The sequence below is a fragment of the Tursiops truncatus genome, chromosome 8, assembly GCF_011762595.2.
Source record: "Tursiops truncatus isolate mTurTru1 chromosome 8, mTurTru1.mat.Y, whole genome shotgun sequence".
Taxonomy (NCBI): domain Eukaryota; kingdom Metazoa; phylum Chordata; class Mammalia; order Artiodactyla; family Delphinidae; genus Tursiops; species Tursiops truncatus.
Window position 1 is genome coordinate 102,167,303 of NC_047041.1, and position 12,786 is coordinate 102,180,088.

At 53.4% G+C, this 12,786-nt stretch overlaps 1 protein-coding gene across 1 annotated transcript; it reads left to right on the forward strand.

The window, feature by feature from the left end:
- Positions 1 to 6,317: 6,317 nt before the first annotated feature.
- NPAS4 (neuronal PAS domain protein 4) lies at positions 6,318 to 11,078 on the forward strand. The gene is made up of 8 exons (XM_033861741.1): positions 6,318 to 6,492; positions 7,220 to 7,371; positions 7,550 to 7,652; positions 7,771 to 8,044; positions 8,226 to 8,335; positions 8,682 to 8,817; positions 8,939 to 10,356; positions 11,050 to 11,078. The coding sequence occupies exons 1-8, from the start codon at positions 6,318 to 6,320 to the stop codon at positions 11,076 to 11,078; spliced, it is 2,397 nt and encodes a 798-aa protein (XP_033717632.1).
- The last annotated feature ends 1,708 nt before the right edge of the window (positions 11,079 to 12,786 follow it).

Genomic DNA, 12,786 nt, shown 5'->3' on the forward strand with positions numbered 1-12,786 from the left:
TAATGAAAAGACCTTAAGAGAAAGAAAACAGCCTGCTAGGGTGCGCCTTTGTACAAACCAACATGAGGATTATATTTTCACTGCAGACTGGTGGACCCTAGCCCCAGGATGGGGGAGGTTCTTGGGAATCTGTTAGAAAACGTTTACATGGTTTCAAACTCATAGATTCAAAAGAACAACCTAGTTAAGAGTAGCAAGAAGTAGAAATCAGGAGACCTGGGTTCTAATTCTGGATTTATCTCATTCTAGCTGTGTGACCCTGGACAAGTTACTAAACTTCTCTGAGAAAGTGGATAGAGATTCTTCCCCTGGGTTAGACTGGAGGCTCTAGGAGGCCTGAGACCCCACAGTACTGTCATTTTCCTCCCAACAGGACATTTTGTCTTCTTGTTTAATACCTTAATCACCACCCAAAATGCAGTCTTGAGACTGGGGTTGGGGTAGGATGGAATGGAGTATCCTGACTCTTCATTGCTAACTCCAACTCATGTTGCCATGGGGACAGGATGCGGAACATCAGTTCTGCATGGGGAGGCTACATCCATACAGCTACAGAGTGGCTAGAAGCTAGTAAGGAGCCTAGCCCATAGGGCTTCCCAATCTCTTCACCCTTAAGGAGTACAGGGACACTACTGCTCCATGGCATTTGGAAGAGTAAAGGGAGATGAAATGACATTTTGGTATGCCCTGGGTCCAGAGAGCTTCTGGTTGAGAAAGAGAGAGATGAGCAAAGATATTCCTAGCGTGAATATCATCCTCTACTCCAAAAGAAAACAATCTTTTTCTGTAAAGTGTCAGTTTGTAAATATTTTAGGCTTTCAGGCCATATGGTCTCTGTTGCAGCTGCTCAACTCTGCCATTGTAGGGTGAAAACAGCCATAGACAATATATAAACAAATGGATGTGGTTGTGTGCCAATAAAACTTTATTTGCAAAAGCACTTTGTGGGTTATATTTGGCATGCAAGTCAGAGTTTGCAGACTTCAACTCTACTCCAAGGTACAAGAGAAAGCCTGGACTTGGGAGCAAGAGCTCGGCTTAAGGCTCAGCATCGCCAATAACTTGCTGTGTGACTTTGAGTAAGTCATTGTGTCTGAGCCTCAGTTTCACTGTTTATCAAATGAGCATAATACTATCAACCTGATTTGGCATGAGAATAGGTCTAACAGGTCAGAACAGATCTGAAGTCTTTTCATCCCTCTGTTCCATCACTTCAGGTAGAGCTAACCCCCTCCTCAGGCCATGCCCTTGCCTGCTGAGGTTGGGCAGGAGCCTGCTGGAAGGGAGGAGGCGTTTCTCTCTAGAATCAGATTCTTGGTCTGGCTTTCCAGTCTCCAGCCCCAAGTGACCCCATTTATGCAGCAAGCCAAACACAGGAAGAAATGAGGAATCCCTTCGTTTCCACCATGCAGTCATTTGGCAGGAGGCTACAGTTCACTTGAGAAAGTGATGTGGCTACAGTGGCTGGTGGCCAGGCTTCAGAGGAGGCATTTGAGACTCAGGCTGGGACTAGAGTTTGGAAAGGTAAGCTTCAATGCTCTTCTAGATTGTTCACCTATGACCCCAATTTCCCTGGGGTCCAAGTCAAGCAGCTGCACCTGTGGTCTGGTGGTGACTTGCAGCACCACCAATTGCCTTAATGGACCTGTCTTGAGCCATCTTGTCTGTCTGTCTGACCTGACAACCACTGAGATTTTGCATCCTTTGGCATCTTGTCATCTGTTCCGAAGACCCATCAAGTGATTCATTCATTCATTCATTCATATTTTCCCTCTCTCTCTCTCTCTCTCCCTCCCTCCCTCCCTCCCTCTTTGTCCTTCTCATAGACACATTTGTCCAGAGCCATACAGGATACACTTTGACAGCTCCCTGTCTAGATCCTTGCCCCAAGTCTCCAGAAAATTAGCCTTAATCAGGAATCTCCATGCTGTTTTAAAGAAACAGACTCCCCACTCACCCTCCAGCTCCCTCCCAGCAGGTCATCCTCCCTGAAATCTCTGGAAAAGATATACCTTCTCTTCTCTGATAGAGGCTGAGGGGTGATGTCCCTCCAGGTCCCCAGTAAAGCCATGTAAGACAGGGGCAAGGGATCTCACGGCCTGTTCTTGCTATAAAAATCCCTTTTTCGGAAAAAATAATAAAGAAATAAATCAGCCAATCCCTCCTCGATGCCATCACCTCTTCTTGGTGATTTTTCGGGGAAGGAGTGGGCGGGGTTGCCATGGCAACAGATGCGAGCTTGTCTCGGTAAAGAAGGGACCTTGATATTTTTTCTCTCTCTCATTCTCTCTTTCAGTTGTGTATGTGTGTGCGTGTGTGTGTGTGCGCTGCGCATGCTTGTGCCCACACCAGGAATTTTTTTTTTTTTTTTAGAACTAAAGAAAGCCCTTCTCTTTCCTCAGCTCCCCAAATATGGAGTGATGGAAAACCATTTACTCCTGCAGGCCAGGGACAATTCAGGATGGTTCAAGAGAAAAGGAAGAGGTCATACGGGGCTCCTTTCCTCCATCTTTTAGCTAGAGATTGCATGCAGAGAGACCTTCACAAATCGTTGGGGTCCAAGAGCTGGAGAGAAGGGAAGATGTTGGGTGGAGAGAGATGATTAAGGCATAAATGGTGCAAGAGCCCAACAAGTGACATCTGAGAGGGCAACAGAAGGTGCATTGAGGCTAGGGATGCAAGCAAATCCGCACACACCATCAGGTGCTGGGAGAGAAAGGCACAGAGCCAACTCACACGTGGACACAAACACACACATGTACAGGGAGGCACACAGAAAGCTGCAAACATATAAATACATACCAGCACAAACATAGAACTACACACAACACAGGAAATCATAGACATTCTTAATAAAGACAGGCATAGACGCAGGCATAAGGAAATGCATAGATATAAAGGGATACAGACACACAGCTATGAAGACACATGCGAACAGACATACAGAGGCCTACAAATACAGTCATGGTCAGATGGACAGACAGACACACACGCACATTCTCAGAGTCTGGCCCCCTCCCTTCAATTGCCCAAGCATCCCCAAGCAGCAGTGCATAGCTGGAAATGCTGCAGGCTCACACAGAGAGTTTGGGTGGGTGGCTTCTGCTCCCCCCATTTCTTCTACAAACTCACCCCAAGGCCCCCCTCTGAATTCATTCCCTTGCCCACTTTCTTATAGTCAATGGGCTCTAATACCTCCCTCATCTCAGACTTCCAATTCTTAGCCTGTTCTGCTGCTGCCGCCTGCTGCTTGGGAGGGGGAGGGAGGTGTGTGTGGGGTGACTCAGCCAGGCCAGGATGACTCACACTGCCAGTATTTTTAGCAGCGGCCAGGAGCTCTCTAGCGTGCCAGCCGCCCCCCTCCTCCTGCTTGCTATTTTGGAACCATCACTGGTGATATAAATAGCTCCTCTCCCACATACTGAAGCTGCTGCCAAGCTATTTTTGGTTCTCCACAGTTAAAAATAGCTTTAAGGAGGTGGGATGCAAGGGGTGTGGGAGTTGGCCTGGGGAGAGAAGACATGGGGGCATACAGCGCTTCTCAACTTGAATCAGAGTGGGCGAGCTAGGATGAGCTCTTCTGTGCCCCCTCCCTTGTCCCTTTCTAGACCCTTCTTCTCTTCCAGAGTGCCTTCCCCTCCAGTCCATTCTGGAAAAATCCAAGGGCTCTTCCCTTGAGCCCAGTTCCCCCCCCCCTCCGCATTTACTTCACTCCTAGAGCTCAGATATCCTGCCCCCCTACAATCCACCCCCTTATTCATTCTCAGAGGACAAGGGCACAGCCAGCTGGGGCCTCACTGTGAGACCTGTATGGATTCAAGCTCTACTTTAACGTCCCATGTTCCATATGACATTCCTTGGGATAGTTCAGGACCACGGACAGCGGCGAGTGCCCCATTCTTTCACCGCGGCTCTGCTCAGCTTGCTGGACCAAACCAACAGGCACCTCTGGTCATGGAGAGGAACACTAAGAATGCCTCTCAGTCAGGGATAAAGAACCAATAAGTGAATAAAACAGGAACACTGCCCTGGATTTTCCTACAGGAAAGGGGTCCAAAGATTAAGGGCTTGTCCAAACAGAAGCTTGAGCGAGGGGTGGGTGAGTACGTTGGGGGTCAGACAGAGATGAAAGTGGAACAGAGATACGCTTTCTGAAGGAACCATTTTTCTGTCACCCAGGTAAATAGGGTTAGAGATAGTGGCAGACAGACATACCCCTTCCCTCCATCTCAGCTGTGCCACTGAATACGGGAAGGTTGATGTGGATGGACCCAACCTCTCCCAAAATACACAAGAGGTCAGGATTGGGCCCTCAGAGACCCCCTTCTTAGACAGCCTTCTTCTCAGCTGTCTCTCCTCCTCCCACTCTACCTCTCTTGCTTCCACCCTTTTCCACGTGGAGTGAAGACCCCAAATTTTGCTTCTTGGTGTCAAAGTTTATCTCCACCCCTCCTACGTGGCTTTCTACAATCAGGCCAATCCCTTTCCCCCAAATTTTAAGTGGTCCCATCCCCAGCCCCTCACGTGACTTCACACACACCCTTACCCCACAGAATTCGATTTCAGATAAAATGTCCCCTAGCCCATTTCTTTCCCCTTTGTTTGGGGGAAACAAAGGCACCCTTCAACCCCAGGAGAGAGTGACCATCCGTGCAGAAAAGAGCAAGAAGAAAGAGGGAAATGATAGGGCAAAGTGATATGATGTGGAGACAAAATTGACAAAGAAGAGAGACGACAGAGAGCAGAAGGGGGACGTTGGGGGGGGGGGCGCAGAGGGCGCACAAAGTTGAGATAGACCACCAAGCCGGCAATGAGATAAAGAAACTAGCTGGTGCGGGGCGGTGGGGGGTATGTGGAGAGTTGAAGAAGGAGAGACAACGAGGAATCCTACCGCCGATGACGGGGAGGGGGTTGGAGGGGAGTGTGGACAGCCCGACGGAGTTAAGGGGTCTCTGGTAGGTGCCTGGATCGTGCAGAGGGTCCAGCACGGCCCCCTCGCTTCTCTGCTGCGTCCCCATCCTCCCCGCTGGAGGCAGGGGGGAGCCCTCCGGAGCGTGGCGGAGGCAGCCAGGCCCCGCCCGCCGCTGCCGCCGCCGCAGCAGCCGCCGGAGGATTCCTGTCCTAATATGGAGCTGGGATTCCCCCGGCCCCGCCCCCGCCCCCGGCCCGCGGAGAGACGAGGCTTGCACTCGAGCGGGGGGGTGGAGGGATATGGGGGTGGTGGCGGGGGGAGCCGCTGGCTCTGAGGGCTGGCAATGGGGGAAGGGATACCTTGGTGTAGACCCAGATCCTCACCAGGCCCTGGGACCCTGCCTCAGTTTCCCCCGTCAGTGGCTGAGGTTAATTAGTTGACAGAGAAACGAAGAGTCACTGCCGACTGCGGCGTTGGTGCAAGTGTTCCTATTCTTGGCTGTGGGAAAGTAGAACCAAGGCCAGATTCATCTGGTTCCTCTCCCTCAGGACCCTTTTCCCACCCATCCTAGGGACATAGAGCCCCACCGGCCTCCCCCTGCTAAATCAGCAAGGCCCGGCTTTGGAAAGGGGGGAGGAGGAGATATGTTCTTTGAAAGTGACTAAGGGAATCCCGGATTGAGTAATCCCTAGAGAGAAACCCCAGCTGTGACCTATCCCACAGAGGCCAAGGAAGGTCCTTCTCCCCACCCCCATCGCCCCGCCCCAGACGAACTTGACCTTTGGCAAATAGGGAGGGGGGATTTGTGTACGACCCTGCTCCTCCCCTTTCCCTTATCTCTTCAGAAAAATCATTGTCAGAGCGAGCCCCTCTACAGACTCTCCTGCCAGGGGCTTCAGACCGCCCCAACCCTTGCCCTGTCCCTTCCCTCAGCTGAATACATTAGGATACCTGGGTCCCTGCACCCCCTTTCAGGCCTTCCTAAAGCAGCGCCTGCTTCTCGGCGCAGCTGCCGCCAGCCGCGGCCCCCTCCGCAGCCTGCGTTCTCCCCCTCCTCCCGGCACCCCTCCCGCTCTCGTTCTACGTCATGGGATGACGTCGGAAGCCTGGGAGGGAGGAGGAGCGCGCCCCCCCAACCCCAGCCAGCAGCTCCCGCTGCAGCTTGCTTAGCCCAGCCTCCCGCCCCCCCTTTCTCTAAAGCGAGCCCCCCACGCCTGACAGGAGCTATATAAGGCGGAACAAGGCAGGCAAGGGGGGCAGCGCAGCCGAGCGGAGCCCAGGAGAGGAGACAGAGAGAGAAAGAGCCTGAGCGAGAGACGGGGAAGCAAGGAGGAAGCCACCGGTGCGTTGGGACAGGAACGCAGGTGTTCGGAGCGCCCGAGCTGGAGCTCCGCAGCCGCTAGTCATGTATCGCTCCACCAAGGGCGCCTCCAAGGCGCGCCGCGACCAGATCAACGCTGAGATCCGGAACCTCAAGGAGCTGCTGCCGCTGGCCGAAGCGGACAAGGTCCGGCTGTCCTACCTGCACATTATGAGTCTTGCCTGCATCTACACTCGCAAGGGCGTCTTCTTCGCTGGAGGTGAGCAAACTGGGGCGGAGACACGAGCTGGCGCGCGCCGGGGAGAGTGAAGCAGAGGGAACCCACTGGGACTGCCGCAGGTCTAGGGCAGCGTGTCGGCGAGCTGGGGTGAGAAGGAACTAGGAGAACTCAGGAATTCCCACTTTTCCTCCTGAGTTCTGTCCAAACCTCACCTTAGTTCTGAATGAGGATTAGAGAGCCTGGATAGTGTCCCTGGTGCCAGACTTATGGGAGGGGGAGAGCCAGGACGGAATGGCCCCAGTCCCCACCAGCGTAGAGGCGCTCCGGGGAGCCAGCGAAGGGAAACCCGGGAAGTTACAGGGACGGAGCCGCCAAAGCCTGGGGAAGCACAGATGCTGTTCACGATACTGGAAGGGCTCTTCTGCAGCCGGTGGAGCGCTGCCCGCGGTGCTGACAGCACCACCGGGTTGCAAGGCACTGCCCGCGGTGCTGAACGCTCGGTCGGCTTTGGAGCGCTGTCCGTGGTCCTGAAACACAGACCCGCCAAAGCCCCAGCCCCGACTTAGAAGTCGAAGGGCTCGCTGGCTGGAGAGATCCAGCAACAGGTTCCCCGGGCAAGAGCTGTGGGCAGCAGGTCAACAGGTGTGTGCAGAAGCAGGTCCATGAGAAATTCCTCAGAATTTTCTGAAACCCGGTCCATGTCTTTCTCACTTCTGCTTTGCTTCCCAGTCTTCCTCCTGACTCACCCTGTCTTCTCACTCTGCAGGCACTCCTCTGGCGGGCCCCACAGGGCTTCTCTCAGCTCAAGAGCTTGAAGACATAGTGGCAGCACTACCTGGATTCCTGCTTGTGTTCACGGCGGAGGGGAAGCTGCTATATCTCTCTGAGAGTGTGAGCGAGCATCTGGGCCACTCCATGGTGAGTGCTGAGGACCCTTTCAGCTTGGACTGCAGCACGGATGGGAACACAATGAGTTTTCCACTTTTGAGAATCTGGGAATTACAGGGGAGGAAGTTATAGCCTACAAGATGCTATGTGCCAAGGATTGGCTCTTGCTGCCTTCATTAATGGTCATCTCTCCTTTACCTTTCTCCAGGTGGACCTGGTTGCCCAGGGTGACAGTATCTACGACATCATTGACCCAGCTGACCACCTAACTGTGCGCCAGCAACTCACCCTGCCCTCCGCTCTGGATAATGGTGAGAACTCCTTTCTCCTTTCCTCAATCCAATATGCCTCCTGCTGCCCTGCTCCTTCCCATTTGCCATCTCTCTCAGCCATTCACTCTCTTACCAGTTTTTCTCTTCACTCACCTAGATCGCCTCTTCCGCTGTCGCTTCAACACTTCCAAGTCCCTCAGGCGCCAGAGTGCAGGCAACAAACTGGTGCTTATTCGAGGCCGATTCCACGCTCACCCACCTGGGGCCTACTGGGCAGGAAATCCTGTGTTCACAGCTTTCTGTGCTCCACTGGAGACAAGACCCCGCCCTGGCCCTGGCCCTGGCCCTGGTCCTGGCCCTGCCTCACTTTTCTTGGCCATGTTCCAGAGCCATCACGCTAAGGACCTGGCCCTGCTGGACATCTCAGAGAGGTAAGCCCAGAGTGTTCAGACTCCAGGGAAAAGGCAGGTCAGAGGTGAGGGGACCCTAGATTCTGGAGTCAGGGACAGGGAGGATGGGATCTAAGGGTGCAGAAGACCTGGGAGGGAGTGAGATGCCTGGGTATCAAGCAGGGAAAACAGAAAGCTGACCTCATCCTTTCCACCTTCCCAGTGTCCTAATCTACCTGGGCTTTGAGCGCAGTGAACTGCTCTGTAAATCATGGTATGGACTGCTGCACCCTGAGGACTTGGGCCACGCTTCTGCTCAACACTACCGCCTGTGTGAGTGTCCAGAGAGGCTGAGGACAAGACAGGGAGTTGGGAAAGGGCATGGGAAACCTGACCAAGAAGGGCTGTGATCAAGACTGATGTCGGGGAGATATCAGAGGCTAACAGCTTTGGATGCTATAGGGTGAACACTAGGGTAAGGAGTCAAGGTGAGAATAGAATCAGAACTGGGGGACTCTGAGTGGTGAGGTCAAAGTGGGGAGTTGAATGGTGCAGGTTAAGGTAGTCAGAAAAGAGGATGTCATGAATACCCCAATTCAGTGGAGAGGTCAGAGAGCGGGGAGAATAGGTGGTGCTGTCTGATGGGTGTCCTAACTCTGCATCTCTTCTTTCTCCTCAGTGGCTGAGAGTGGAGATATTCAAGCAGAGATGGTGGTGAGACTGCTGGCCAAGCCTGGAGGCTGGGCATGGATTTATTGCCTTTTATATTCAGAAGGTCCGGAGGGTCCCATTACTGCCAATAACTACCCAATCAGGTGAGCTGCAAGCCAGGGGCCTGGGAGGCAGCTGAGGTGGACATGGAGGAGATACAAATCAGAGAACTTCTCTGGGAATGGACACCACACCCTTACCGGCTGCCTCTTCTCTCCTCTCCAGTGACACGGAAGCCTGGAGCCTCCGCCAGCAGTTAAACTCTGAAGAAACCCAGGCAGCCTATGTCCTGGGCACCCCGACCATGCTGCCCTCATTCCCGGAGAGCATCCTCTCGCAGGAGCAATGCTCTGGCCCTAATCCACTCTTCACCATGGGGCCTCCCCGAAGCACCAATTTCCCCAGTGCTCCTGAGCTGGGTGCTGTCTCAACACCAGAAGAGCTTCCCCAACCCCCCAAAGAGCTTGGCTTCAGTTACCTGACATTCCCATCTGGCCCTGAGCCTTCTCTTCAAGCAGACCTGAGCAAGGATCTTGTGTGCACCCCACCCTACACGCCCCACCAGCCGGGAGGCTGTGCTTTCCTCTTCAGCCTCCATGAGCCCTTCCAGACCCACTTGCCCACTCCATCCAGCTCTCTCCAAGAACAGCTGACTCCGAGCACTGTGACCTTCTCTGATCAATTGACGCCCAGCAGTGCAACTTTCCCAGATCCACTGACTAGCCCACTACAAGGCCAACTGACTGAAACCTCAGCCAGAAGCTATGAAGATCCTTGCACCTCCACTTTCCCAGATCAGCTGCTTCCCAGCACTGCCACCTTCCCAGAGCGTCTGAACAGCCCTGCCCATGAGCAGGTGACTTCTCCAAGCACAGCATTCCAAGCACACCTGAACAGCCCCAGCCAAACTTTCCCAGAGCAACTGAGCCCTAATCCCACCAAGACTTACTTCGCCCAGGAGGGATGCAGTTTTCTCTATGAGAAGTTGCCCCCAAGTCCTAGCAGCCCTGGTAATGGGGACTGCACACTCCTGGCCCTAGCCCAGCTCCGGGGCCCCCTCTCTGTGGATGTCCCCCTGGTGCCCGAAGGCCTGCTTACACCTGAGGCCTCTCCAGTCAAGCAGAGCTTCTTCCACTATTCGGAGAAGGAGCAGAATGAGATAGACCGTCTTATCCAGCAGATCAGCCAGTTGGCTCAGGGCATGGACAGGCCCTTCTCAGCAGAGGCTGGCACGGGTGGGCTAGAGCCACTTGGCGGGCTGGAGCCCCTGGACCCTAACCTTTCCCTGGCAGGAGCTGGCCCCCCTGTGCTCAGCCTGGACCTAAAACCCTGGAAATGCCAGGACCTGGATTTCCTGACTGACCCTGATATATTCCTGGAAGAGACGCCCGTGGAAGACATCTTCATGGATCTCTCTACCCCAGACCCCAATGGGGAATGGAGTTCAGAGGATCCTGAGGCAGCAGTCCCAGGAGGGGCCCCATCACCTCGCAACAACCTGTCCCCAGAAGATAGCAGCTTCCTGGAGGACCTGGCCACATACGAAACCGCCTTTGAGACAGGTGTCTCAGCATTCCCCTACGATGGGTTTACTGATGAGTTGCATCAACTCCAGAGCCAAGTTCAAGACAGCTTCCATGAAGGTGAGTTGAGCTAAAATGTTCAAGAACTCAAGTTCCTCTCCTGCCAATGAGGTGCTGGGTGGAGTTAGATGAGTAAAGTGCCCTCTCTGTTCCTCAGTTTCACTAATAGGATAAGATCACCTGCTGTGTAGGATAGCGGTTAGGATAAGAACTAATGAAAACAATATGGAAGTTCTGGACAAGTAGGCCTGGGGGGCAGAGATTAGGGGTGTGGGATAAGATGCAAGAGAATCTTGGGTAACGGTTTGTGCTTCTTAACTCTACGAGGGACCTAGATCAGCCATCCCACCCCATTTTACAGATGAAGACAGTCAAGATCCCGAAGTTAAAGAAACTCCCCTGAGGTTGCACAACAAACTGATGGAAGCGGGTTTAGAGCTCTATCTCAGTATTCTTTGTCCCCCAAAGGGAATACAGAGTGAGAGCTTATAGGAGTTTGGGAAAGAGAGTGGGACTCAGCCCCTGGCCCCGACAGAGTGTCCCTGCTATGGCTCCATCCTTTCCAAAACCACAGACATAATTTCACTCCATTCATCCAAACTACTCCCGTATCTTCTGAGCCTCTGGTGATCATTCAGTCATTGGACCAGCGTACTGGAAGCCCATACTATGTGCCAACAGTGCACCACATCCTCAGCCTGTCTTTCCTAATAGGCCTAACTGACTGTTGTCTCTCTCTCTCTCTCTCTGCAGATGGAAGTGGAGGGGAACCAACGTTTTGAATAAGTCTGTGACTTAACGTCGTCAAGTATGGCATATTGTCATCAAGACATGGAGCCGCTCTCCACCCCCCCGGGATTGTTGGGGGGATTCTGGGGGCCAGAGGGGGATAGATCCGATTCCCCAGGCCCTGCAGGATTTGGGGGGGGGAGGTGGGAGGGCAAGGGAGGGGAGCTTCTTTTTAAAATTTAGAGACATCAAGCAATCCCAGTTTCCATTTCAATCTGTATTCACTCGTAGTGAGTTTCCTTGAATGGGATTTCAAGCGGAGAATGGGGGAGTCTCACTTCCCCCGCCCCGCGCTGCCCCATGGGCCTGGGCCAGTTCTCCACTCCGGGGGGCCAAGCCACCCCTGGGCCTTGGTGGGGGAAAGGCAGTGCCCACCTGGGCCAGCCTGTGCCCTGAGGGGCTCTTGACACCCACGTAGAATTCTCTACACACCAGTAACGGGATTTCAATTCCGATGGACTCTGCCGCCCTGGCGGCCCTTCTTGTGACTTTTGCGCCCCGCGCCTGGGGTGGGGGGCGCGAAGAGACGCTACGTTCCTTTCCGATGGAGGAAGGCAGACCTGCCGCCGTCACACGTGTGCTTGCACGAGTGCGTGTACCTGGTGCGGGACTCACCCGGCTGCCCAACTGCCTGGGACTACCCAGGTGGTCACCTCGTGGTGCTGCGGTGACTTTGTAGCCAACTTTATAATAAAGTCCAGTTTGCCTTTTTGGTACACCTGGTGTCATGCACTTCTGTGAAAAGGGAAGGGTGGTGACCTGAGAAGGTTGAGAGGTCCCAACGGGAGCCTGGAGGTTAGGAGGTAAACTCTGGACCTGCTGACAGCCCTGGCATTTCTTCATTCACTCGTGCACTCATTCATTCATTCACTCAACACCTGAGTGTTCTGTGTGTGGCCCACCCTGTTCTAGAAGCTGAGAGTTTGGAGCTGAAACGGATGCTACGTCTTGGCTTCAAGATGCTTTGACATCCAATGCTAAAGGGTACTGGAGTCTCCTCTCTGCTCCGGGCTTGCAGTGCTTCCAGTGTGGGAGGGAGCAGAAGTGTCTGGGGATGGGTAGGGGATTCAGCTTGGCATTTTCCTGGACATGAGTTTGGAGTTTCAGAACATGAGTTTCTTTCTTCAGCCTGGCCCTACAGGCAAGCAGCTTCCCTGGATTTAGGGTCCTGGATCTCTCACTGGAAATGATAACCACCTCTTTTATCCCTGAATGGGGCTTTCAGCTGACAAACAATTTTATATCACTTAGTCGCTGCAATAAAACCTCTGGACAGGTGTATAAGCACCATTTCATTGATGGAGAAACTGAGGATCACAAGGAAAAAGTGATTTTTTTACTCCCACAGTTAGTGAGAGCCACAGGTGGGCAATACACCCACGTCCTCTGCCTCCAAGCCCTGGCCTGTCTCCTCTGCCAGATTCCCCAGGAAGGGCAGGCTTGGGCTGGAGCAGGGGCCTCCTCCCCTCCCAGTCCACAAACTAGAGCAGACCCCAAACTTCTGAGCAGAATATAACTTAGTGGATCAAGAGGAAAAGTTTCCCAAAACACTGTCTTCCTCTAAGCTTGAGGGCCATACACCACAGGATATGGTGGGGGCAGAAATGAAAATTAGGAGCCAGAAAGAGCTGGATTCAAATTCCACCTCCACTATCTGCCGAGTAGGACGTGAGCCTCAGTTTCTTCACAGGTAAAATGGGG